The 27,537-nt window shown below is 36.4% G+C and overlaps 1 protein-coding gene across 1 annotated transcript in view; it reads left to right on the top strand.

Moving 5' to 3' along the window:
• Nucleotides 1–27,486, top strand: part of LOC127655996 (band 4.1-like protein 4B) — a 35,961-nt gene extending 8,475 nt beyond the window's left edge. The window contains exons 4-23 of the mRNA XM_052144107.1: nt 1,038–1,116; nt 2,503–2,547; nt 3,014–3,066; nt 3,185–3,305; nt 4,630–4,717; nt 5,230–5,318; nt 5,434–5,503; nt 5,889–6,058; nt 9,036–9,145; nt 9,321–9,351; nt 9,449–9,482; nt 9,754–9,869; nt 12,889–13,028; nt 16,703–16,803; nt 16,911–16,994; nt 17,557–17,621; nt 17,765–17,860; nt 19,834–19,957; nt 23,789–23,886; nt 24,161–27,486. Coding sequence (XP_052000067.1) covers nt 1,038–1,116; nt 2,503–2,547; nt 3,014–3,066; nt 3,185–3,305; nt 4,630–4,717; nt 5,230–5,318; nt 5,434–5,503; nt 5,889–6,058; nt 9,036–9,145; nt 9,321–9,351; nt 9,449–9,482; nt 9,754–9,869; nt 12,889–13,028; nt 16,703–16,803; nt 16,911–16,994; nt 17,557–17,621; nt 17,765–17,860; nt 19,834–19,957; nt 23,789–23,886; nt 24,161–24,224 — 1,778 coding nt within the window. The 3' untranslated portion in view covers nt 24,225–27,486. The remainder of the gene's footprint in view (nt 1–1,037; nt 1,117–2,502; nt 2,548–3,013; nt 3,067–3,184; nt 3,306–4,629; nt 4,718–5,229; nt 5,319–5,433; nt 5,504–5,888; nt 6,059–9,035; nt 9,146–9,320; nt 9,352–9,448; nt 9,483–9,753; nt 9,870–12,888; nt 13,029–16,702; nt 16,804–16,910; nt 16,995–17,556; nt 17,622–17,764; nt 17,861–19,833; nt 19,958–23,788; nt 23,887–24,160) is intronic.
• The last annotated feature ends 51 nt before the right edge of the window (nt 27,487–27,537 follow it).

Raw genomic sequence — 27,537 nt, 5'->3', positions numbered from 1 at the left:
TTTGCGCTTTATTATGATGTAGAGTATGTTGTAATTAAATCAGAGACCCTCCCTTTGAAATCCAAACACAAGTGGCCAGTAGAGAAGCATATTATGATCAGGTTAAACGGTGATGTGTCTCAACTGTCCATTTGTGATCGGATCGTCCAAAATGTATTTGAGTACCACATGTAAACAGGATCTTAACCATCTAAATAGGGGGACACCAAAGACTTCTGTTGTTTTTATATAAAGCTAATTATAAAGAACATAGACTAACTCTACTGTATCTCTAAAAGAAAACTTTTAGCATTTTTAGAAATGCAGAAAAAAATGCAGAAAGTATTTACATTATTATTAGTGAATCAAGTTTCCAAAAGGAGGTTTTGTCAGATTTAGCTCACTTTTGGGGACAAGCTAAGTTACGTACATGCACACATACAGTTAGGTATTGTGGAGTTGTTTAGTTTGCTGGATACAGATAGCTGATGACCTTGGTCTCATAATCTTCTGTTGCAATGATTTTATATGACTGTATACTCTATGGGTGTGACTAAAGCCAATCCTGGTGTATGTTGTAAAAGACACACCCCAAGCAGCTTATCAGAGAGAAAATTGTTGCAAGGAGAAAGTGGGAGATATAGCTAAAATTAACTGCAGTGACAAAGCACTTAATTTCAGTGTAGTTTTAAGTGTAAATATAATATGATTTTAGCTCTAATTTAAATCATTTCTGGCCATCTGTTCTAAGCAACTAGTGGGTTATTTAAAATTAGTTGATGTTGTTAATATAGATGCTAGTGATGCAACATTTCTGATTTTCTTTCCTGTGTTCTAGTGTAATTACTGTAGTGCCCTTCAGAACGGTATATGCTTTACAACACTTTAAAAAGCTGTTGAGTCACTTTGAATCATCTTTAGCTGACTTATGCCTGTCTCTATGACAACCGTCTTCTATAGCTATCATGGATGATTCTTATCTTTTTCCTTTTAAGTTTATGTACAAATTTTACTGTTAATTCATTGACAGTCATTGGGTGTCTTTCTCTCTGTCCTAGATGGACCTCCATACAGATTGTTTTTCAGGGTTAAGTTCTATTCATCAGAGCCCAATAACCTTCATGAGGAATTCACCAGGTAAAGGAGGATAGCAGTCATATATATGCTTTTTACTTTGACTAACCAACAATCATTACAAACATCATGATTGACGTGAAGCTTTTTAAATCATGTTATGCTTTGCCATAGTTAATGTTCTCAGATCTTGTAAAGCATTATAATTCATTCAACTAAGATTTTTTAATGTATGTTTAGAGGGATAATTCACCCAAAAATGAAAATTCTGTCAATTTACTCACCCTCATATTGTTCTAAATCTGTATGACTTTCTATGTTCCATTGAGGAGAAACTGTCTTTAAATCAGGTTTGATCATCATCTAAGTTACAATAATGAACAAACACAATTTGCTTTAACTAATAACAAACAAATTATTGTATTGTCTGTTATATATTGAATACATCACTCAAAATTCAGTGTAGTTTGGAAAAAGTATGTGAACCCTTGACTAATGACATCTACATACGCTAATTCAAGACAGGAGTTGGCAAATTTGTCATCCAATTAATGAAACGAGAGTGGAGGTGTGGGTTAGAGCACTTAAACATTTTGAGTTTACTATTCATAAGAAGCATATGCTGACGTGGACCATGCCTCGCAAAAAAGAGATCTCAGAAGACCTTTGATCAAGCGTTGTTGCTTTGCATTAAGCTGGAAAGGGTTGTAAAGTTAAGTCGAAGAGCTTCGATATTCATCTGTCCACGAACAGTTATTAAATCCAAGGGTTTACTTACTTTTTCCACAGCACTGTAAAAATTGTATGGGATGTGTTCAATAATGACATGAAAGTTTATAATTGTTTGTGTGATTAAGCACATTGTGTTTTTCTATATTTGTGACTTTGATAAGGATGAAATAACATTTATTGACCGATTAATGCAAAAAACCAGCTAATTCCAAAGGGTTCACATGCTTTTTCTTGACACTGTATGTCATTAGTCCATGATAATCTTCCCTTCCACAATGCTTTTAACCACTGCAACATTGTCAATTAAAAAAACAGATCAATCCGATCCGTGAAGAAATCTTTTACATACTCCATCAATTCATTGAAAATCCAACTGAAAAGAAAGATTCATTCATAAATATTGGACTTATATTTCAGTCTGATCCTCACACAAAGCAATCATATGACCTCAGAAGGTAAAATAATGCAGGACTACTTTTATGATACTTTTATTTAATTTTTAAAGCTTAAAAAGCTTAAGCCCCCATTCTTTGTTATTGCATGGGGGAAAAAAATCAAACAGTATATTCTTCAAAATGTCCTATTTTGTTTAAACCGGAAGAAAGTCATACAGGTTGGATGACTAAATAATGACCGAATTTAAATTTCTGGGTGAACTAATCCTTTGTTTAAACTATAATATATGACTCATTTGTGATTTATAAATGCTTTTTGCAGGTATCTCTTTGTATTGCAGCTTAGACAAGACATACTGTCTGGCAAGTAAGAAATTACACTTAGCCCACAATTAAATACACACAAATATGCACGCACACACACTCGCTGTGTAAAAAAGAGAGGGCCTTTTCCTGTCACACCTCTGACAGTCCCTCTGTGTAAAGAACACAGTAAAGCAGAATTTTCTACTGGGGTCCGATAAAAGCTCTGTTTCAGAGCATATAATCTGGGTTTGGTCTCCTGGGTGCTGCTCTGTTCCTTTTTTTAATAAAAGAAACTCTGATGAGAACCAACACACAGCTTCTAATTTAAGAGCAAAGATATGCTCCGACACACTTTCCCCATACAGGGGGCACACACGCTCTTATGCAAACACTGGGTCTCATTATTTCACGTTTCAAGAAAGTGGATTTTGACCATTATTTTAAAAACTCTTGTTTGAACATGTGGTTAAAAAGTCGCTTTTATATGCCGTAAACACATTTACAAGCTGTTTTTTTTCCCCGACCAGGTTAAAATGTCCGTATGATGTGGCTGTGGAGCTCGGCGCTTATTGCCTGCAGAGTGAGTTCTGTGTATTTGACTATGAAAAAAATAATAATTTTGACTATGTGTTTGCATATTTGCAGCAGAGCTCTTTCATTTACTAATGTAAATTTTTTTTATTTTTGTGTGTTAATAGGTGAACTTGGGGATTGTGACCCTTTAGAACACTCTGTTGTGTTGGTATCAGAGTTTCGTTTTTCACCCAAACAGACAGAGATAATGGAGGCAGATATCTACCACAAATGGGCTCAGTGCCGGTAAGCACCATCCAACTTTACGTACTGCTTGGTAGCTAACACAATGGCAAGTTGAAACACCGAAAGCAAAAATGCAATGCAGTGTGACAAAAATACAGCCAATCTTAATGTATAATATACAGCTAAGTGGAGCAGGATATTGAACCAATGACATTCACTGTGGGCAGGGCTATATGTGATAAAATAGAAACTAAGTTACTGGGAAAAAAAGTAACTTCCCAGTTGCGGCTGGTTGAGACAGAAACTGTCAACATGAAAGAGGTGTAACGCTTTGTCACAGGCCTGGTTAGAGCATAGTGTAGTAGTGTGTTTGGGTTTTGAATTAAGTCCTTAGAATGGTTTGAAGATTAATAGACACAAATTACCCTAGGAAAAGCCAATCAACCAAATGATCTGTAAACAAATGGTAAATAAAATGCACTTCCCTCACTCCCTGCCTAATAAAAAAACAAGAGAAAATTGCCAAAATAAAAGAAACAAATGTTGCGTGACTCACAAATTACCAGATCTGTACTGTGTATTGAACTTATCAATTGAAATGTACATAAATCAAACCTTTCCAAATAGGGGTCTATCAAAAGTTTTAGTCAAGGATCACAAGCAATAGTCAAAACACCCTACACAGAATCTGGACATGAGACTTAGAAGCAACAACAGTATAGAAGTAACTGCAACCGCATTATCTTAAAATGGAATACGTCATCAATTAATTACTACCAATTATACAAAAGTTAGTTCCTGTCCTCAAATCTGATTGGAGGATAGGCATTCCAAGAGTGCTTATACAGTAGCTCGGACTACAAGACCATTAGATTTTTGTGTCAGTGCCAAAATAGGAGTTCCCCAAGAAATATACAAGAATGAAACTGGCTTCCTTTTCTTGCCGACTATAAAAATTGAACATGAGTGAAATAATCGTACTGCAACTTCACTCCACAATCGGAGCGGATTACTATCACACTACAGCTGAAGACTAGAGTTAAACTAACAGCTACATTTCTGGACTTGTGTGACAATGATTCTTTGTGGTTAAATATAGAATCAATGCCAGTGTTGAGATTTGAGAACCTAGCAGAGGTAAAATGTGAGGATTTCCGGAGGTTAAAAACAAGTCGAGCAGCAGCATTTTGGATACTTTGTGGACATATGGCAGATTCTGACAGTCTGGCAATGAGGAGTTTCTGTAGTATAGCCATGAAATGACTGGAGACTGGACAAAGATTTGAATAGAGTAGAGAATTAGAAAGGGTCTTAATTAATTTTGTTGTTTGTTTTGCTTCATGAGATCATGAGTTATAATGTTCACAAATACATCTCTCTACAGGGAAATTAGTCCATCTCAAGCTGAGATAAATTTTCTGAATAAGTGTAAGTGGCTGGAGATGTATGGAGTGGACATGCACTTTGTGAAGGTGAGAACTCCCTTCTTGACTCCAGTGTACTTAGTTGTTAATTTCTAAATGCTTTTTGATTTCAATGATTCCAGTGTGCTAAGAGTGTATGCACATTGTCATACTTTGTTATACTTTCATACTAGCAGATTCATATCTCCAATAATAGTAGCTCTATTATATCTTTACAAAGATATATCACCATATTAACTCAATTGCTTCTCACCATATTAGCAGTAAACCTACATAAAATCTGCATTATACCTGCAAAATAGCAGTAATATAACGCTATACTAGCAGCTCATCCATCCATTCAACCATCCATCCATTTATTATTGTATTTGTTAAAACTGCTTTATGACATTTGTCATTGTTTTCTTAATTAATCAATATTGATTATATGTAATACAAGATATATTTATATAAGTACTCTTCAACAGTGGCAACTTCTTGAATATCTGTGAGATGAGGTATTTATATTGTACCCATGGGGTGATGTCTTTCTAGCAGTGCTGTATACTGTTTCTGTGCAGGGACGGGATGGAGGAGAATATGCCCTGGGGCTCACACCAACTGGAATCCTTGTGTTTGAGGGATCCAGCAAAATTGGTCTCTTCTTTTGGTAAGATTCACAGTCTCACCCTGTTGTTGTTACCACCAGTGGCTGGGTCATAACTCTTCTCTTGTGTTTTCTGTTATTCCTTCTCCTCATGCTGTGTGTAAATGTGTTTAATCAGGCCTAAAATAACACGTCTTGACTTCAAGAAGAACACACTGACTTTAGTAGTGGTGGAGGATGACGAAAAGGTGAGTTTTACATGCACAAACTTTTACTTGTTCTTCTGACTGTGCTCACGCTGCATGTTTCCCAAATTATTATATGGGTAGTTGATGCAAAACATGTCCATTTTTTTTAATCAACACAAGAGTTTAGGTTAAAATGCATGAGGGAAAGTGTACATCTTGGATCATGTAACTGCTTGTTTAATTTTTTAATTTTCTTTCCTTTACTAAACTTGATTAAAAATGTTATCATTAATTTTAAATGGTTCTGTGGTGTGGCAAAGTAACTTTTAAAAGTATATATATTCCATGTAGTCTCCCAATTAATAGGAGGTTCCTGAAAACTTGCATGCATAATAATCTCTTTGTCTGTATGTGCACATATATATATATATATTTGTGTCCACAGGGCCGAGAGCAGGAGCATACATTTGTGTTTCAGCTGTCGAGTTCTCGGGAGTGTAAGCACTTATGGAAGTGTGCAGTCGAGAGCCACGCCTTCTTCCGGCTCAGACAGCCAGCCCAAAATAAGAGCAACCGCAGTGATTTCACACGCCTCGGATCACGCTTTAGATTCAGGTAAATGCACGCTAAAAGTGGGTCATGATGGCCTACTAAGCTTTCAGCAACTAACTAGTCAATTATTGAGGTTGATAAGTTTATCTAGATTTAGAAAATGGCAGTGCTTTAATTAGCGTCCTGGTAGCATCTTGTGGTTTATCTCTTTACACAGAAAGTTTGCATATTAAAAGCTGCATCTTTAAATTCCTGAGACCCGATCGTGACTACTGTGTGCATTTCGCATTTCCCTTTTTGATATGTAACAATTAGTCCCTAATAAACATGCAAAAAAAGAAAAGAATTCTAGAGCAAATAGTTTTCCTAAAAATGTATGGCAACAAATGTGGACAGCGGGACTAAGTTGTGACATTTTTTATAATTCCAATCTATAGAAACTCTGAATTTTTATCAATTTGTTTGTTTCCAGTAGTGTTGGTTATTCATGTTTTTTTCATGTACTTGGCTGCATAGAGAGCTATAGGTTGCTCTCTTGCTCCCTATTTAGTGAATGACTTAACCTCCACTGTGCCTGGCCTATCTGCACTGTTCTCAGAACAGTTCGAAATGCACCTTAATTTCATCCCAACTCAATAATAAGCCTCTAAAAATCAAAAAATGTCAGATTTTGGATGAACCCTTTTATTCTCAATGTGATAATACACAATATATCTAGGATTTCTACTTAATAAATGTTCTGAAGTACACATTATTGTACTTTTGTGTTTAACAGCATGGCGTTTTGTGATAAATTGCTTAAATTTTAAAATTGGCCATCTAGAGACTTTTGAATAGGTTACAATGTAAAAACTTAATTGGAGTTCTTGGCAGATATTGTTTTATTGCCTTTTCACCCAAAGACAAACTCTGCTGTGGTTAGCACCATGTTGTTTTGTCACATGACTTGCTTTGAAAGTTTAACCCTTTACTGACAGCACAGAGTCTTTTGAACTGAGATCGGTTTGTTTATATGAATTAAAATTTTGTGTGTGTATAGCGAAGACAAAACACACATCGCCCAAGGTTAGATTCACTATTATATCTCTGTTAAAGCAAGAATACTACAGACATACACATTCAGATCGACAACTTTGGTCATTGCATGTTGCAATGTTTTAGATAAACTTTTAAAAAAACGTGCTTCAAGGGGCCTTGGTAGCTCAGCGAGTATTGACGCTGACTACCACCCCTGGATTTGCGAGTTCAAATCCAGGGTGTGCTGATTGACTCCAGCCAGGTCTCCCAAGCAACCAAATTTACCCAGTTGCTAGGGAGGGTGGAGTCACATGGGGTAACCTCCTCAAGGTCGCGATTTAAGTGGTTCTCGCTCTGAATGGGGCGCGTGGTAAGTTGTGCGTGGACCGCGGAGAGTAGCATGAGCCTCCACATGCTGTGAGTCTCTGTGGTGTTATGCACAGGGAGCCACGTGATAAGATGCGCGGATTGACGGTCTCAGAAGTGGAGGCAACTGAGACGTCCTCCGCAACCCGGATTGAGGTGAGTGACCGCACTTCCATGAGGACCTAGTAAGTAGTGGGAATTGGGCATTCCAAAATTGGGGAGAAAAGAGGATTAAAAAAAAAAAAGCATTCCAAAAGTAAACTATTCCATGTATCTGTTTCTGAATGCAAGAACGAGGCTTATGTGTACCCTCTAAGAGACACGTCAGATCAAAACCACCCTAATTATACAGTGCTTCCTTAAAGGAATTGTTCACTCAAAAAGGAAAATGTTCTCATTACACTTGCCCGAATGCCATCCCAGATGTGTATAACTGTCTTTCTTCAGCAGAACACAAATTCTTTTTAGAAGAAGGTAGAGCTCTGTCTGTTCCTTATAATAGAAGTACACAGGTGCCAGCAATTTGATGGTCCAAAAGTCACATTTAGGCAGCATAAAAGTAATCCATGTGACTCCAGTTGATCAGTGTATGTCTTCTGAAGAGAATTGATAGGTTTATGTAAGAAACAAGTCTATAATTAAAATGTTTTAAACTTTAAATCAGCACTTCCATCCAGGGCTTTGATGCTGTTTGAAATGGCCGAACTTGACGTTTGTTCTTCTGATGTGAATAAGTTCTGAGGTGTGAAAGAGTTTCTGAATTCTCGTGTGAACTCGCCAACTCGCTTGTGTCTCACAACAGCTACAGGATGAGTCAGCTCCTGGCAGGAAGCCCTTTTTAAAAGTTAATAACGTTTTTATTTTCAATTTATTTTTTTACACAAACATATCGATTTGCTTCAGAAGACATTCATTGATCGACTTGGACCGTCAAATTTCTGGCACCCATGTTCTTAAGTTATAAGGACCTGACAGAGCTCTATCTTCTTCTAAAAATCTTCATTTGTGTTCTGCTAAAGAAAGACATACATCTGGGATGGCATCAGGGTAAGTAAATAATGAGAGCATTTTGGGTGAACTGTTCGTTTAAATGGATAGTTCACCCAAAAATTTAAATTCTCTTATCATTTACTTACATGCCATCCTAGATGTGTGTGACTTTCTTTCTACTGCTGAGCATATACAAATATTTTTAGAAGATGAAGCCCTATAGGTCTATACAATGCAAGTGAATGGTGACCAGACCTTTCAAACCAAAAAAATCACAAAGGCAGCATAAAAGTACTTAAATATGTATCTGTTTCTCACCCCCACCTATTATGTCGCTTTTAAAGATATTGATTAAACCACTGGAGTCATATGGATTACTTTTAGCTGCATTTACGTGATTTTTGGAGCTTAAAAGGTCTGATCACCATTCACTTGCATTGTGTAGACCTATAGAGCTGAGATATTCTACATCTGGGATGGCATGATGGTGAGGAAATGATGAGAGAATTTTTCATTTTTGTGTGAACTATCCCTTTAAGATCAATTAGTCGACGAGTCAATTTTGAAAATATGTAGTTTTGCAAATCTCTATCACACACATGTACAATTATTCTGGTAAAGTATTTACAGTGATTACAATTTAAAAAAGTGTTTATTCTGTTTATAGTGGAAGGACTGAATATCAGGCCACACATAGTGGTAAAGTCAGGAGGGCGAGCACTTTTGAGAGAAGACCAAGTAAAAGATACCCATCACGAGCCCATTCAATGGGCAAGGGTAGGTCTGTGTGCCATATGCTATTTTTCCTATCAAAAATCCGCCCGGTACCACTTGTGCAAAATCTCCATCTCAACACTTCATCAGACCCTACAGCTTTTAAATGCATGTTCAGTGCAAATACCACATCATATATAGAATATGTTATTTATATGACTGCCTTTGCCTTCCACAGCCATCACTCCGGCAAAACATCCACATCTAAGGTAAAGCTGCACACATCTATACAGTAATACTTTGTGTTGCTACTTTAATAGTTTCTTGCTTGTGTAATGAGAGCTTATTCTCTCTCTGCTCCTGTAGTGCTCAAACCAGCCCTGACCCAAGCTTACAACCGGTACTTTTTATATATATATCCTCATACCTTCCATATGATTATATTTATAAAGAAATAGATGTGAGGGTTTATTAGCCATGTGTGGGCCATTTCCACTTCAAGCACAATCTAAAATGACATGCAGAAAAAAAGTTTGTTTGGCGGAGATAAGCCACCATGATAAGCTTTTTAAATACACTGATATTTGGCACACTGAGTTCTTAATGCCCAAGTAATGAGTAAATGGAGATTTCACCAGTATGAATGAAAGAGTTTTTCTGTTTCCCTATAGTATAAGCGCAACATTCCAATTTCACAGGAACCCTGGCAAAGATCACAAACATCTAGTTTGACCCCTCCCTTGTACGTACAGCCAATGGAATTGGGACATGCTCCACCACCACACAGGTATGCATTGAATTTGCAGAGGCCCAGTTTACTCCTGTTATTAGGATCTGTCTGGGGTTATCCGATCGCAAGTGGTAAGCCGCACTTGCGTAAAATTGATGTATATCAATTTTAAAATTGAGGGAGAAGGGGACACACATCCCCCCAATGTTGTGAAAGGTGATTTGATGTTGTTTTTTTTTTTGTTTTTTTATTAAAAATAACTATCCAGTGTAAAATGCCTCCAAATGGATATAAAGCATTCTTAAATGTAAATGTGGATGCATGGAGGTTTTGGTTTTGAAGGGTCAAGCAACCCAAAGTGTGTGGGTTACAGAACTACAGACCGAAATTGCACATTGTCAGCCGCTGACTGTCTTGTGAGTTTTATTCACATTGCTGTTCACACCTAGTAGTAGCATCTGACATGCATCTCTTGCGACCACAAAAAAATGGAAAAAAATATACTAGAATTTTAATTTAAGCACAAACGTGATGTTTTTAGTAGAATTCCCAGTTATTTTAGTTTTACGTGCCGGTTTCTACATTTTGCTCCAGTTTCCTGGTGAAATTTACACTAGAGGCACTACAAAAACTGTTTTATTCACTTTCACAAAAATCATGGGTACTATGGCTGTTTATGACTTTATAAATGCTCTAACGCATCATTTAAAACAATTTAACATTTTAATGCTTGTATTACAGACCTACCTACATTTACACACATATTCCAGCATGATTAGCTTGCTTTCTAGCTCACCTGGTAGAGTGTTGGACTTTGGACTCTGAGACCGAGCCTGGAGCCCAGCCAAGGACGCTCGGTGTGAAAGTGAAGCGAAAGTGCCATAGTAGCGAAATTAAATGATGTGGCTGTTTAATTAAATGTGCTTTTCGTGTCGAATTTGCTTTTAAAACGTTGTCGGTTAGGTTTATTGTTATCTGTCACAAACGTTTTTAACCCAGTTTGCAACTGTATTTAGCATTGTCCACTTGTGATTGGATCACACAAGACTGATCTTAAAGGAACCGTTCACACAAAAATGTATATTTTGTCATGTTGTTCAAAATCTTCATGACATTTTTCTCTCTGTGGAACACAAAAGATGTTATGCAGAATTTTTGCCTCAGTCACCATTCACTTTTATTTTATGGAAGTGAATGGTGGCTGAGGCTTTAATTCTCCTTTGTGTTTCACTGAAGAAAGAAAGTAATATCTGTTTAGAACAACATTCATTTTAATTCAAGATTGAACTATTCCTTTTATCCCAGGTTTAAATTGGGTCTAAGATTAAAAACCTGTGCCAGTATTTCAGTTCCTGTTAAAATTAGAAAATGTAGGCTGATGCCAGTGTGCATGCATGTTCTTATCTGTTTCACTTGCATGTGAACGTTTGTCTGATTTAGACCCTCCAATGTGGACCGATCTCCTGCGAGCAGTGGTGGGTTTGAGAGAAATGTGATAGAGCTCAGTGGCAGGAGTGTGTCTGTGGTGCACAGAGACAAAGTTATGACTGCACTTTGAGCGTGTGAGAGCTGCTCACCTCACTAAAAGAGACCACTGAACATTCCATGGCACCCTCATCCAATCACAGTCAGTTTGTCATCCTGCTACATCACAAACCCAACCCATCTCAACTGCAGGACTCTCATACATTCAAATTGTTTGTGATCATCCATCATTTTACAAATGTACCCTGAGATGTCTAAAAAGCACATTTTGTATATATGGACCTGTGTTTGTTTATAGCTTTTAGTGCTCTGTCGTCATTCAATGATTAAGATGTTTGCCTTACGATGAAATCTAGAACAAACAAATTATCTATGATAATTATCATGATGTCAGGATATGTAACTGCTGCTGTATTCTAGAGCAGGGTTGTTCTGTTGTGCTGCTGGGGTTTAGCTTTATCTCTACTCACATCTGACCCAGCTAATTAAGTTCTTAAAAATTACATTCAAATGTGATTCAATCTCTAGAAGCAAGATTGAGCAGCATTGCTGTAGAGACTTATTTGAAATATTACTTATTTTATCATTTTAGTGTATTGGATTGTCTGGCTTATGGTAGATCTGTGCATGTTGGTACGCCTGCTTATCAAAGTTTACTTTAAGTGCGAATCAGTTATATGATATCATGCCAATTACCTCACTGTTTACAAACAGTTAATTCAAGCATACTAATGCCTCTAAATAAATGCTTAATTCTCCTTGAAACATTTGAAAGAACTTTTCAAATTGTCAAAGGAATAGTTCACCCAAAAATGAAAATTCTCACCTTTATATTGTTCTAAACCCATGAGTTTCTTTTATCCATGAAACACAATAGGATAATATTAGAGAAAATGATAGCCTCAGTCACCATTCACTTTCATTGCAACTTTTTTCCCTATACAATGAAAGTGAAGGGTGACTGAGGCTGTCTATCCCTAATACAGTATTATACCTAACATGTTCCATTCAAGAAAGTCGGTCAACGAGGTTAGGAGTAACATAAGTGAGTAAATGATGACAGAATTAACATTTTTAGGTGAACTATCCCTTTAAGTCAGACTCTTTAGCAGTGCCTTGTGTTTGGTCATCAAAATCCATTCAGTCATATCAAGGGAGGTGGGCTTTTAATGATCCCAGACTGCTGCAATGAGACCTGCCTTAATAAATGTGTTGTTTACACTAATCGACTCCCTTTTTTGTTGATTACATTAACACTTGACATTTGTTTCTCTTTTTTGTATTAACATTTGCGCTCAGAAAAGGTTTTCCATTTCTGTATAATAACATAATTTGTGTAAATATTTGTTGTTGGTCCATCCATTAAAGTTCATTCATAAGCAGCCATTTTTATCCTATTAGAATCCTGTGGATGTATGTTTTAGCATGTTGTTTTGACATGGTTATTCATAACATGCCGTATGATGCTCGGGCTTGCATGTTTTTTCACCTATTTTTCTTTGAGTTTGGCAACCTCTAATACAACACAAATGTGGAGTGGTCATATGTAGCCTACCATTGTTGTTGGTCTAATTTTTGTGCCGTTTTGTAGTTTTCCTTTGAGCAGTGCAGACACTCAGAGGTTTAGTGTGGAAGAGAATGAAGCTCCTCCTTTTGGAAATATCCATAGCTGCTACCATCACCATGGGTACAAAAAACAGGAAGCCCTGTGCCTCACAACAGCTAAACCTAGTAAGTCTCGACAAAATCACTTGAGCGGCATTTACAGGGATCTAAGTGAAGGGTGAGTTAAAGGAAAAGTTTACCCAAAAATGACAATTCTTTCGTTATTTGCTCACACCCATACTTCCAAACCTGTATTGCTTTCTTCCGTGGAACACAAAAGGTGGATTTTTGAAGAGTTTCCTGGTCACTCATGCAAATATAATGAAAGTGAAGAAGGATAGGGGCTGTGAATTCCCAGAAGTAGAAGTGGTTCATACAACTCATGTCATATTCCAAGTCTTCTGAATCCACATGCTTAGTGTGAGGAACAGGCCAAATTTAGGTTATTCACAAAAAATCTTGATATCTACGTTAGCTCTCCTTGGCACGTTCATAAGACAATAATGATGTCCAATTTGTGAACTAATCATTCTTTTGAATTGAATTTTTTCAACTAAATAGTTGATCCAGTTCACAAAACTGGTCTGAATCAGAGTATGTGAGTTGAGTGGAGGGGCAACAATTTCCCCTCCGTGCTCAAAGCATTCATTAATCACTCCACTCCAGGTTGACCATTTCCCACTCCCCGCTCGCTCTGCGCTCCTGGATTCGAGAAACCCTGCTCTGTATTGGATCCATGGCAGAATTAGCGTCTAACTACCTCTCTACTGTAAAGTTATTTCAGTATGCTTTTTAATATCACAACCTTACATGCAGAAGGTGTATTAAATGAAAAGTAAATGCACACTACTAGAAGAAAAGCTACACTGTGCTTTATTAGAGCACTAACATTGGTCCAATCTTACTTTTGAAACATATGGGCAGCATTCTCTGGGATTGATCAATTAAGTAAATCAATTGATAGAAGGATATACATACATACAGTATCTCACAAAAGTGAGTACACCCCTCACACTTTTGTAAATATTTGATTATATATTTTCATGTGACAACAATGCTACAATGTAAAGTAGTGAGTGTACAGCTTGTATAACAGTGTAAAGAGATATATATATATATATATATATATATATATATATATATATATATATATATATATATATATATATATATACACACACACAGTGCATCTGGAAAGTATTCAAAGCGCTTTGCTTTTTCCACATTTTGTTGTTACAGCCTTATGCCAAAATGGATTATGTTAATTATTTTCCTCAAAATTCTACAAACAATTCCCCATAATGACAACATGAAAGAAGTTTGTTTGAAATCTTTGCAAATTTATTAAAAATAAAAAACGAAAAAAATGACATGTACATAAGTATTCACAGCCTTTGCAATGACACTCAAATTTGAGCTCAGGCCCACCTGGATTTTGCCAAAAGGCATCTGAAGGACTCTCAGACCATGAGAATCAAAATTCTCTGGTCTGATGAAACAAATATTGAACTCTTTGGCCTGAATGGCAATTGTCATGTCTGGAGGAAACCAGGCACCGCTCATCACCTGGCCAATATCCCTACAGTGAAGCATGGTGGTGGCAGCATCATGCTGTGGGGATGTTTTTCAGTGGCAGGAACTGGGAGACTAGTCAGGATCGAGGGAAAGATGAATGCAGCAATGTACAGAGACATCCTTGATGAAAACCTGCTCCAGAGCGCTCTGGACCTCAGACTGGGGTGATGGTTCATCTTCCAACAGGACAACAACCCTAAGCACACAGCCAAGATAACAAAGGAGTTGCTACGTGAATGTCCTTGAGTGGCCCAGCAAGAGCCCAGACTTGAACCCGATTGAACATCTCTGGAGAGATCTGAAAATGGCTGTGCACCGAAGTTCCCCATCCATCCTGATGGAGCTTGAGAGGTCCTGCAAAGATGAATGGGAGAAACTGCCCAAAAATAGGTGTGCCAAGCTTGTAGCATCATACAAGGAAAGACTTGAGGCTGTAATTGGTGCCAAAGGTGCTTCAACAAAGTATGTGATTTTCTTTGTAATAAATTTGGAAAGATTTAAAACAAACTTCTTTCATGTTGTCATTATAGGGCGTTGTTTGTAGAATTTTGAGGAAAATAATGAATTTAATAAATTTTGCAAGGCTGTAACATAACAAAATGTGGAAAAAGTGAAGCGCTTTGTGAATACTTTCCAGATGCACTGTACATATATATATATATATATATATATATATATATATATATATATATATATATATATATAAATTTAAAAATATGAATTACCTAAATATTTTTTTTATAAATTACCAGAACAAAAACAAAACATTAAATCAAATTAATAAATGAAAAACATTATTAGGCCTATCTATTATTGCCTAATCATTCCCTATTATTGCACTTCTTTTAATTATCCTTGTCCTATAATTTTGTTAATGAAAAATAAATATATTCTCGGAGTGCTCTACACTTTTTTTTTTTAATCAAAACTAGATAATACTGTCAAAACGATATGCCTTATGTAGAGTTCTTTTTTTAGAAATAATAGCGTTTTAATTTTTTAATATTTAAAATCTTAAACCCTCTATTCGCATTTGCTGAGCATATTCATCTGCAAATGTATAACGCATAAATTAGCCTATGGCACTAAAATCAATTTAGATGGCAATCGATTAAAGTTAAACTACGCAGTGTTTTACGTGGTTGAAAGTTCAATACTATTGAATGCGGGACATAGGCTAATAGCCTTCAATTAAGATTAAGATGCATTAGATTAGAATGGTGATATGATTATTCAAAATATTTCATAGGGGTATTAATACTGAACTTTTAGATTTTCTCTCCACATGTGAACGGATTATCGACTTTTTGGATTTCACAACAAACCCTTGATTGTGGCAATCACTCGTATTTTCTGCCACCCCATCATTAATGTTCACTATATGCCAGTTGATGTAAGAATAGAGAGAGGAGACATATGTCGTTTTTAAGTCAAACTTTACCGCAAGTTTAACTCAATTTGGGAGCGTGAAAACAGAAAGCGAAAGTAACCTTTCCGCTGGAGGTCGAACTTTACCAAATGCTGCTAGGTTTTAATTTTTTAATTTTTTTTTTTTCTCCACATTCTTTCTGGTTATATCATGCTAATAGTGTTTAACACTGCTTAACACGTGGTGAATTATTGCATTAAGGTCCATTAACAGGTGTTTTGCCTGTGATGGAGCTTTAGTGGAGTGCTGTTAGAAAACAATGATCTCCTTCTCCAGGCAAAATCATGCCGCTCCCACTCCACTATGCTCACATACGTCACTGGCATCTGGTCTGAATGATTCTTTCACTAATTGTACTGATCTGGTTCTCAAGCTCAGCTCATTGACTCAGTGATCTGGTCGCAGCAGGCAGTCCACCGGAGGGGAAGATTATGAGTGTATAACACAAATTTTGATGTGTTCCTCACACAAAAGTATGACTTCAGAAGACTTGGACTACATAGCGCACGAGCCATAATGGCCAGCTTTATGATACTTTTATTATGTTTTCTTGTCATGGTGGAGCTTAACAGTTCCAGTCCTCATGCACGTTCATTAAATAGAAGAGAGTGGCCAGGATATTCATAAAAAATTGTCCTGTTGTGTTCTACAGAAAAAAGATAATCATTCAGGTTTGAATGAAGGTGGATATATGATGAGAGACTTTTTATTTTTGGGTGAACTATTCCTTTGAAATCTTTACATTTTAATGTGATACATTTCAGAATATGTATGCTAATGAGTTTGTTTATATCAGAAGCTTGGGTCGTGTCTCCAGGACGCAAAGATTTGCACAGTCAGAACCTGTTGGAAGCAGAACCAGCACTTTGGCCCGCCCTCCATATCAACATAGACATGGTCAGTTAAAGAGAGATCACGGTCTGTAAGAACAAACAAAGGAATTGATGAGGTTATCTGGCTGCATTGTGAATAAGCATGTGATTGTCCCTCATAACCACATACAGGCAGAGGAAAAACCATTGTCTGAGAAAAGTCTTCCTTGCTCCCCTGCGGTTCAACAGGAACCCCTCAAGAGCAACATCTCCAAAGTAAGCCCTCTCACTTATAGAATGCTTGAATACGACACTATGTGTTTACAAAAGCTGATCCAAAGTTCACTTCTAGAACTTTTTAAACAGTACTAGATGTTTTGGAATATGGTTACCTAGTTAGATTAAGTCCCATGTAGCTTAGTGGTCTAAAATCTATAATTAAGTTGAACAAGTCAAGTCAACCTCAGCAGGGACTGAGAGCTCCCACAATGTTCAGATTAGTGGTTGACTGATGGGTTTTTAATTGTTGATTCTTGTATTTGCACATTTGTTACACCCATTTTTTAATGCGGTTACAGTCTTTGATCCCAGTCCCACCAGCTGGTAGCCCAATATGTCAACCACCCAAATCAGCTTAGACCAGCTAATGAAAAGGGACCATGTAAAACCAATTGACACTATAAGCTGTTTTAGCTGCATTTTCAAATGCCTAGCTTTACATTGGGAAATTATAATGGTATAAAACCATCTATAAACGTCATTGTTAAGGTTGCAGAATAAATATATGTGTAGTAGATAAGTGATGCATATGTCTGTGCTCTGTTCTCTCCTTTTGTAGCGTGCCACCCAAAGTGATAGTGGAACCTCAAAGGGAAATTCTTCAAGTGGAGACCAAACTGACAGGTGAGAATAGCAGGTACCAACTATGGAAGTTGGCAAATGTCTCACATGGTTTTCAAGCATTTTTGAAACTGTACAATTACCTTCATATTGTGTCAGTGTCGTTGTCTGTGTGTTTTATTCACTGACTTTGTACTTTAAATCAGGTATCCCAGCTCCTCACAGGATTCAGGCTCAAGCAGTCTGAATACAGAGAAGCCAAGGGTGGACCGGCGCAAACGCCTCGTCCGGCAGTTCAGCTTGTGAGTCACTAGGGGGAGGGTCTAAGCCATTCCACACACAACTCTGCAATTTACTTACCAGATGCCATTAGAACGAGATGCATGGAGCCACAAACTAAGTGTAAGTGTTGTACTCAAGACCAGCTCATCCAAGTCCATTCCGAGGCCAGAGTAGGTCGAGTTCGAGTCAAGATGGAGACCAGAAGAGGGTCAAGTACAAGTCAAAACCAAGACTGGAGAGGGCTAATTCCGAGTCAAGACTGAGACCAGTAAAGGCTGAGTCTAAGACAAAAGATTTTTTATGAATGTATCAATTAGTTTAAAGAACTATAAGCGCATATATCAAATAAACCTCATTTGTTTTTGAACATTTAAAATTTCTGCTTTACAAAATACAGTATAATTGTACAATAACTAAAAAGGGCCTAATAACCAAACAATAATGTATTAAATATTACAATGTTTACACAGAAAGTGATATAAATATTTACATTCAATTTGTTAACAATTTCCTCAATTACACTACTATTTTTCATTCATTGTAAGTCAACTAAGCATTTCTGCTTACTTTTGCCTGCAAGATTAATTTCGGGGTATGCACAGAATCCTTTTCTCTCTCTCTCTCTCTCTCTCTCTCTCTCCTCTCTCTCTCTCTCTCTCTCTCTTCCAGAAACCATTAAATTCTGATGACATTGAGAGAAGTATTTGTACATTTCTTCAGTATGTGTAGCATTCATGTAACTAATGGCTAAAGTATTTCTAAAAGACTAGAGGCCATTCAGACCAATGTAGTGCAACGAACCCAGATAGCACATGTACGTCTCTCTGAGATTTCTGTTTTCGATCTTTTCATTTGGAAAGCATCTAACATCTGCTAAATATCTTAAAAAGGGGCCTGGGTTGATCAGTGAGTAAAGGTGCTGACTACACCCCCTGGAGTCACAAGTTCGAATCCAGGGCTTTCTGAGTGACTCCAGGCAGGTCTCCTAAGCAACCAAATTGGCCCGGTTGCTAGGGAGTGTAGAGTCACATGGGGTAACCTCCTCGTGATCACTATATTGTGGTTCGCTCTCATTGGTGTTGAGTTGTGCGTGGATGCTGTGGAGAATAGCATGAAGCCTCCACACACGCTATGTCTCCATGGTAACATGCTCAAGAAGCCTCGAGATAACAATTGACGCAGAGGCAACTGAGATTTTTACTCCGCCACCTAGATTGAGATGAGTCACTACGCCACCACAAGGACTTAGATTTGGGCAAAAAAACAACAACAAACATTTTAATAAGTTCTGATTTGCAATCATTCTAAATCATAAAAGTTCATTCTGATTCTACTCAGCAGATTGAAATGCAAGACATGACATGTAGATCTCAGATATTATCAGTCAAAAATGTTTGACTAGCTTTTCACTGTATATATTTTGAATAGGGACTCGACTGGACTCTGGGTTAAGTCCAAGTCCACACTTGCTCAAGTTCGAGTCAAGACTGAGTCAAATTGCTCACGAGTCCATGACAAGACTGAGTCCGGTCTCGAGTACTACAACACTGAAGTGTAATATATACTGTACATACAGACAGTATATATAACTATATATACATTTGCAAGCTTGAGAAATAAAACACAAATTAATCTAGGACCCTTTTCCCTCTTTCTCATCTAATTTAAAAAAATTAATGGTCACAAATAAAATGTACTTAATTAAAAAATATGACCTAAATAAGTCAAATAGTCTTTGATTTAAATACTAAATATCAAATTAAATAATGTTAACTTGATGAGTTTATAAATTCTAAAGATTATTACGTTTTAAATCCTAAACATATAAAACATTATGCATAATATTCAGAATGTCAGATTTCTTAAGCAATCAGAAACATATTATGAACCTCTTATTGTGATATTAGGGTTGTAACAAGGGTATGTTTCCTCTGCTGGTTTTTAGTTTTTACAATGAGACCTCTCTTGAATTATATTGTCATTTGTTCCATAGTAACCATAGTGATGAAGATGACCTTCCAGAGGCACTTGCAGCCATATCCTCCCAGTGCAGTTTGGGAAAATCCACGTCAAGCAACTCATTGGACAAACAAGTCCAGCCACCAATTTACCCACCGGTAACATTTATGATTTTTCCTAATGAAATATAATGATGGTAAAACTATTCTTAAAGAGATAGTTCACAGAAAATGTTTAATTCTGTCATCATTTACTTACCCTCATGTTATTCTAAACCCCTATGATTTTCTTTCTTCTGTGGAACACAGATGTAGATGCTTTGCAGAATATTAGCTTCATTTACCATTCATTTTTCATTGTATCAGTATGAAAAAAGATGCAAAGTGAATGGTGACTTACATAGCATTCTGCCAAGCATTTTCTTTTGTGTTCCATGGAAAAAGAAAGTCATAGCATAGGACAGCATTTGTGGCATAGTGTTGATTACCACAAAAAAATATTTTTTTAAATAAAAGAGAGAGAATTAAGGGTACAGTGAGGCACTTACAATGAAAGTGAATGGGGCCAATTTTTGGAGGGTTTAAAGGCAGAAATGTAAAGCTTATCATTTTATAAAAAGCACTTGCATTAATTATCCTTTTTAAAACTATTATTTGAACTGTAAAATGTTTTATATTGTAATTTTTTATGGGCTTTTGGTGTTAATGCTGTTACATTGTCTTTTAAAATTGGATATAACTTTACACAGAGAAGATTAGTTAGCGATTTTATCACACTAAAATCATGTCAACAGGCATACTGTTTATATCTTGTGGCTGTACTTTTGAATCAGTTAGCATTTAATATTTATGGATTGGCCCCATTCACTCCCATTGTAAGAGCCTCACTGGAAAAAAACTTTTGTCACATTGGAGTCAAGGGAGTAATCAAACACACTCACTTAAATTGTCCTCATATTATGTATTGCTGGAAAAAAAAAATCAGTTCTTTCGGGCAGTAATATTTACTATTATGTAAATTTTATTACAATTATTTAAATAAACAATTCCCCTATATCTATCTTTGGGAACTCAAATTAATTTGAGTGAATTAGTTATTTCGGGCAGTTCATGAAAATGACCTAGTTCAAATAACTGATTCATTGATTAACTTGAGGCCTGTGCAGACTCATAGGGACTTTGACTTCTTTTTTGAAGCTAAGTATTTAGTTCATTCCTGCTAGTTATTACTATATTTGGATTCTGTAATATAAAATAGGGTGCTTTCTAATTTGTTTTTCATACTCCCCCATATACACGTGTGTACATTTGTATTTTGGCTTCGAAATACACAACACAGAATTTAAATTAATTTAAACCAACTGAATACTGTTCAAAACACTCTAAACTGTAATATAAAGGTATAGTTCACCCAAAAATGAAAATTCGCTAATAATTTACTCACCCCTATACCATCCCGGATGTGTTTGACTTTCTTTTTTTTGCAGAACACAAACAAAGATTTTTACAAGAATATTTCAGCTCTGTTGGTCCATACAATGCAAGTGAATGGGTGCCAACATTATGAAGCTCCAAGTATCACATAGGTCCTCATAAAAGTAATCCATAAAACTCCAGTGGTTAAATCAATGTCTTCTGAAGTGATATGTTAGGTGTGGGTGAGAAACAGATCAATATTTAAGTCCTTTTCATTATAAATTCTCCTCCCTGTTCAGTCAGTGGGTGCTTCTCCATCAGAAGGCTGCAGCCACGTTAGGCTGGATATCTCTGCAACCACGCAATCAAGCACCGTCAAAGGCAATATCCCTCATGTGATATTTTACTTTAAGAAAACCCATATACTTCAGAAAATTTGAAATTTGTCCGTAATCCCTTAATTATTTTAGCAAAATATTTTATTCGCAAAGCTAGAGGCTGTATAATAAATCTTTCAACACTGATCTTAGAATTTATATTGAAAACTTTAAAAGTCAAGGATTCTCAAATGTAATTGCCCTTTTATTTCTTTTGTTTGTGCTTTGTATGTTCTTTGTAACAACTTGCATTTTTTATTTTTCTACACATTGTCAATTACTGCAAATGCGAATAAAAACTTGGAGAGAGAAAAAAGTAAGCAGCATCATAAAGGTTTCTGCCTCCATGTTCACGCAACTCGTTTTCCGCCCTTTTTTTAAATAATTTGGGACATGTGCAAAGGATTGTGGGTGATTGAAGGCCACGAAGGATACACCTGATGCATCCTCCAAAATACGTCAAACGAAGGCTGTGAAATGAGACTGCCTTCCCAGTGTCCCTACAATTGAGACAGCCTTTGACGGTGCTTGATTACGTGGTTGCAGAGATATCCAGCCTAACGTGGCTGCAGCCTTCTGATTGAGAAGCACCCATTGACTGAACAGGGAGGAGAATTTATAATGAAAAAGGACTGAAAAAGGAGGTTGGTTCATAAGTATTTTTGAATATTGTTCATTTTTATTTTATTTATATTTTCTTTACCCGTACTTGTCTTTATGACTTTATGATTTTATTTATACATTGTTCGATCGGTGTCATTTTGTACATCTAATTGAACATTTATATGGAAAAAAACAAAAACAAACAGTTTTAGCACAATTTGTGGAGTTTCAGACGGTCCTTACCACATCCTCCATAGTATTAGCACGTTTTAGCACATTATGTGGACTTTTCAGACAGTCCCTTACCCACAGTAGGTAAAAGTTCCAACTTTACAAATGTTAAATTAGCGATCTGGAATGATTTCACCATGACGCCATCTGACCAGCTTAAATACGGGACAACGGGTCTTGGATCGATTCGATACGGGACGCATCATTTCATATTTAAATACGGGAATATCCTGTATTTTACTGGATGGGTGGAAACCCTATGTTTGGTCCACCCAACATGTTTGGTAAACAATACATAGATTTATTGTGCAAAATTCTATTAGGCCTATAACATGGTTGGCAGTGATTGGATAATGAACATTATTATGAATTAAAACGATTTATTCAGCTTTACAGAAAATGTCATGTCTGTAATGTCTCAAAAACATTAATAACCAACACTCCTAACATAAACAATTTGTTGAAAAAATAATTTGGTGATGATCTTGGGGTGCCTCAGCAAGGCTGGAAGCGGGCAGATTTGTTTTTGTGAAGGACACATGAATCAAGCCAAGTACAAGGTTATCCTGGAAAAAAAAAAAACTTCCTTCTGCGCTGACAATGTTCCCCAACTCTGAGGATTGGTTTTTCCAGCAGGACAATGCTCCATGTCACACAGCCAGGTCGCTCAAGGTGTGATGGAAGACCATCGGATCAAGACCCTGTCATAGCACGATTTGTCCCGTATTTAAGCCATCAAACAAAGCCGAGCTGCTTGAATTTTTGCATCAGTAATGGCATAAAGTTACCCAGCAGCAGCGTGAAAGACTGGTAGAGAGAGTATGCCAAGATGCATGAAATCAGTGATTGAAAATCAGGGTTTTTCCACCAAATATTGAGTTCTGGACTCTTCCTAAGTTAAAACATTAGTATTGTGTTGTTTAAAAATGAATATGAACTTGTTTTCTTTACATTATTCGAGGTCTGAAAACATTGCATCTTTTTTGACCAGTTGTCATTTTCTGCCAAAAAAAAATACAAATGCTCTAAATGACAATATTTGTATTTGGAATTTGGGAGAACAAAATTGTTAATTTTACTCAAACACATACCTATAAATAGTAAATCCAGTGAAACGGATAATTTTGCAGTGGTCTCTAAATTTTTTCCAGAGCTATATGTGTGTGTGTATGTGTGCATGTATGTATATATATATAATGTATATATAGTGTTTATTTATATGTGTATATTTAATTTAATTAGGATATCGCATCTTCTTTAAATAACTTTTTTTGTTAGTAGTTTCTAGTGTAGCTAACTACTTTTCTAAAAGAGTAGCTTGACTGTAGTGAGATACAAACAGACCTTTGCTTTCTCTCCGTAGCAGAAGGATGCACCACGGTTGGAGCATTGTGACCACTCCCCATACTTCTGTCCAAGTTCAGTACCGCACCTGCTACCCTATTCTGCACACACAGAAAGGTAATGCATATTTACAACTATCAGGTTATTTTCAAAATACTGTATGATTCTATTAAGATCTATGTCTTTTTTCTCTCTCTTTTTTTCTCCACTAACTCTGTCTATCTGCTTTTTGTCTCCAATTATTCATATTTTCCTCTCTATATGCATGTTTGCCCATTTTTCTTTCCATCTGTTGACGTGGGCCTTGATGTTTTTTTTTTCTCTGATGGTTCCCATCCTTTCTCTTCATCCATCTGTGCTTATGTGTGTTTGCTAATGTGTGTTTGTGCAGCTCTGAAGACCTGAGGATGGATAGAGAAAAACTGCTGAGGGCTCTGTTAATGACAGAACTCTGAGGCAACATACACATAACACGACTGCGTACAGACAACAAACACTACTTGGACAACAGAGCCATTAATTCAATGCACTATTTTCACTGTTACACTGTATATAGACCTGAAACAGACCTTCATCACATAAGAGCTATTTTGCATCTTTAAAGCAGTTACAGAACATGGTTTCCAGAAGCATTTGCTTGTTTGCTTATTCTGTTAATAGCATGGCATCAGTATCGCCCCTGTAAACTGTACAAACTGACATAATGAGTGGCTAACTTTTAATAATTCTTTATACTTATTGATCTCAATGTTTTATAATCTGTTTCCTTGGGGTTGTGGTTGAGAGGCCAGTTTGTTGAAACGGGTCACGTTTGGCATTAAGCTGTCAGTGTATTTGCATACTGTATATTTGGCAATGTTCGGAATAGCATACTATAAAACTGCTCCCACTATTTCTGCAGAGAGTAGTATGTATATATTGTGTGCAGTATGCACATTTTCTGCATGCATGGAATACACGGGTTACCTACTACATTTGCAAAAAGGTCCAGCATACTGTAGAGCAGTTATTCCCTACCAGGGGTACGTAAGCAGTTTCTAGGGTGTATGCGAAAATAATTGGATTTTGCTATGTTGAACCTCACAAAATCACGTGTATGGCTGAAAATAAAAATTATAAAATTAGCGATGGGTAAAAATATTGATCTTTTAATTAATCGCAATCTTCATTTGAACTATCTTGATATAAATTTGAGGTTTATTTTAGTTATAATGTCCAAAATGCTGAAGTGTCCAGGATTCATGCAAAGATTTGGAGAAGGATGTAGCTGCTGGTATTGCTCCCAAAAGGGGTGGGCGCTCCAAACCAACATTAAAGGTATAGAGAGACCCTTACCTTAACCGTTTCCCTAACCTTAACTGTGAGTGGAAGTTTTGGAGTAGGCGCAACCCCCTTTCAAGGATAACCACAACCCCTTCTGGATTTACCCTGCCCTCTTTTGGATATCCTGCCCCCATATGGAGGTCTTCACCCTGCAGCTATACCTACTTGAAAATTTGGCAACTCTAGCTTTACTTGACCGTCCTTTTTCAGATTTTAGAATGAAATGGAAGAAATGTAACTTTTTAACCCATTATTTGATTATTTGAACTGCCAAGAGTTTTTCACAAAACTGGATTAAATATTACAAACCAATAGTTTTTTAAATAAAAATATGAAAATAATAAAATTTGTTGAACTTGCAAATGTAATGATTTAGCATACTATTGTCTGAAACATTTGTCATTACATATTGTGTACTACACAAACTATTTGTACTTTTTTACTATTTTTTCTACACACTATGTAGTAAGTAGTATGTTAGTATCCCATTCTGAACATGCTGACCATGCTCACATGTCATGCAAGGTTCCTAATCTATATTTTGTTAAATATTTGACCATCTCTCTAATATCAATTTTTATATGAAACTACAGTTTTATACAACAACCTACATTATCTGTAATACACAGTAAAGGAAAACGTTTCAGTAAGTTGAAGAGACATTCAGTTTTGAAGCTAAAATTGCCCAGTAGAGGGCATTAAATTATAGTTCACCCAAAAATGAAAATTTGCTGATAATTTATTAACCCTCAGGCCATCCAAGATTTATATGACCTTCTTTCTTCATCAGAACAGGATTTAAAATTTTTTGGGAAGTATCACACAGCTTCATCCAATGCAAGTGAATGGACACCAATTTTTGACGGTCCATAAAGCACACTTAGTCAGCATCAAAGTAATCCACAGGACTCCTGCCGATCAAGTAATGTCTTCTGAAGTGAATCGATACATTTGTGTGAAAAACAAATTGTTTTTTAAAACGTTTTTAACTTTAAATCTGTGCTTCCGCCAGCTCTCTGTTGCTGTTTGAATTGACCTAACTCTTGCATAAAGTACGTTCCTCTGTGGAAAACAGATCAGAACTTCTGAATTCTCACACGAACGCCAAAACATGATGATGTCATACGATAGTGATGTGAGGCAATAATGTTTACAGGAAGTGATTTTTTAAAAGTTAATAAAGTTTTAATTAGCAATCAGTTTTTCACACATGTATCGATTCACTTCAGAAGATTAAATGTGTGGATTACTTTGATGCTGACTAATGTGCTTTTTGGACCGTCAAAAACTGGTGTCCATTCACTTGCATTGGATGAGGCTAAAAACCTGTTTTGATGAAGCAAGCAGGTCATACACATCTTGGATGGTCTCAGGGTGAGTAAATTATCAGCAAATGTAAATTTTTGGGTGAACTATTACTTTAAATATGCATTATAGATTTGCCTTTGAAAAGCAGGTTAGGAGGAGCAACAAAGTGAAATTTGAGTTTTTGTATTTTCTTGTATACAACTTGATTATCATAAGGGAGAGCAATTCCAATGTTAATATTTTGATATAATCACACCGATTTAATCTATTCCACGTAGCTCAGACACTCCTCCCTTTTTTTAGGTGAAAATGTACATATGTACAGTAGTCAGTGATTAAGTCACTCAATCTCTCAGAAAATTCTTACATTTGCTTTATTTTAAGTTATTATAAAATATCAAAATAAAATAATACTTTCTCCAAACGGCCAAATTCATGATTTCTTTCTCTACTTATGTTTATAAACTAGAAATAGGATGGAAACAGTTTGGTAACATGAACGAGTAATGCTTTTCTTTTGCTACTGCCTGTTGGCATGTGTGGGCACTACATACAAATAAATCACACTGACAATTTTGCTGTCATTCACTTTACACCTACAGCTCATAACAGCCTAAGCATGCAAATTACTCACTAGTATTGAAAAAAAAAAAAACACAGGGTAAAATAAACTAGAAACATTGGCATAAACAAATAGGAGGGTACAGATGGGGTACAGCTGCAGGTAACAAATAAACCTGTTCACATTCCACACAAACACTCCTTAACACACAGATAATGGGTGAAAATACACCTGTGTGCATTACAGCATGCCCGAAACACTCTCTGAGTGCAGTGAATAAACACACATGCATTGACTTTTGGTTATGGTGTGCATGTGAAAGCACACACACACACACACACACACACACACACACACACACACACAAGCTCACGTCATACATTGTACATTGGGTAAGGAAAATGCATATTTTTGATTCATGACACACAAACACAGTTAGAAAGCACAAAAGTAATGAATTGTTCCTGATTTTGCTTCTGAGCAATGTTGCTGAAATGGTAAGTCTTTCAAAACCTGTTAAGAAAATTTCCTGGTAAAAAAAAACAAAACTACATATATATATATATATATATATA

Source organism: Xyrauchen texanus, chromosome 15 (assembly GCF_025860055.1).
Source record: "Xyrauchen texanus isolate HMW12.3.18 chromosome 15, RBS_HiC_50CHRs, whole genome shotgun sequence".
In the NCBI taxonomy this organism is placed as follows: Eukaryota; Metazoa; Chordata; class Actinopteri; order Cypriniformes; family Catostomidae; genus Xyrauchen; species Xyrauchen texanus.
This window is presented reverse-complemented; position numbering and strand designations above follow the sequence as displayed.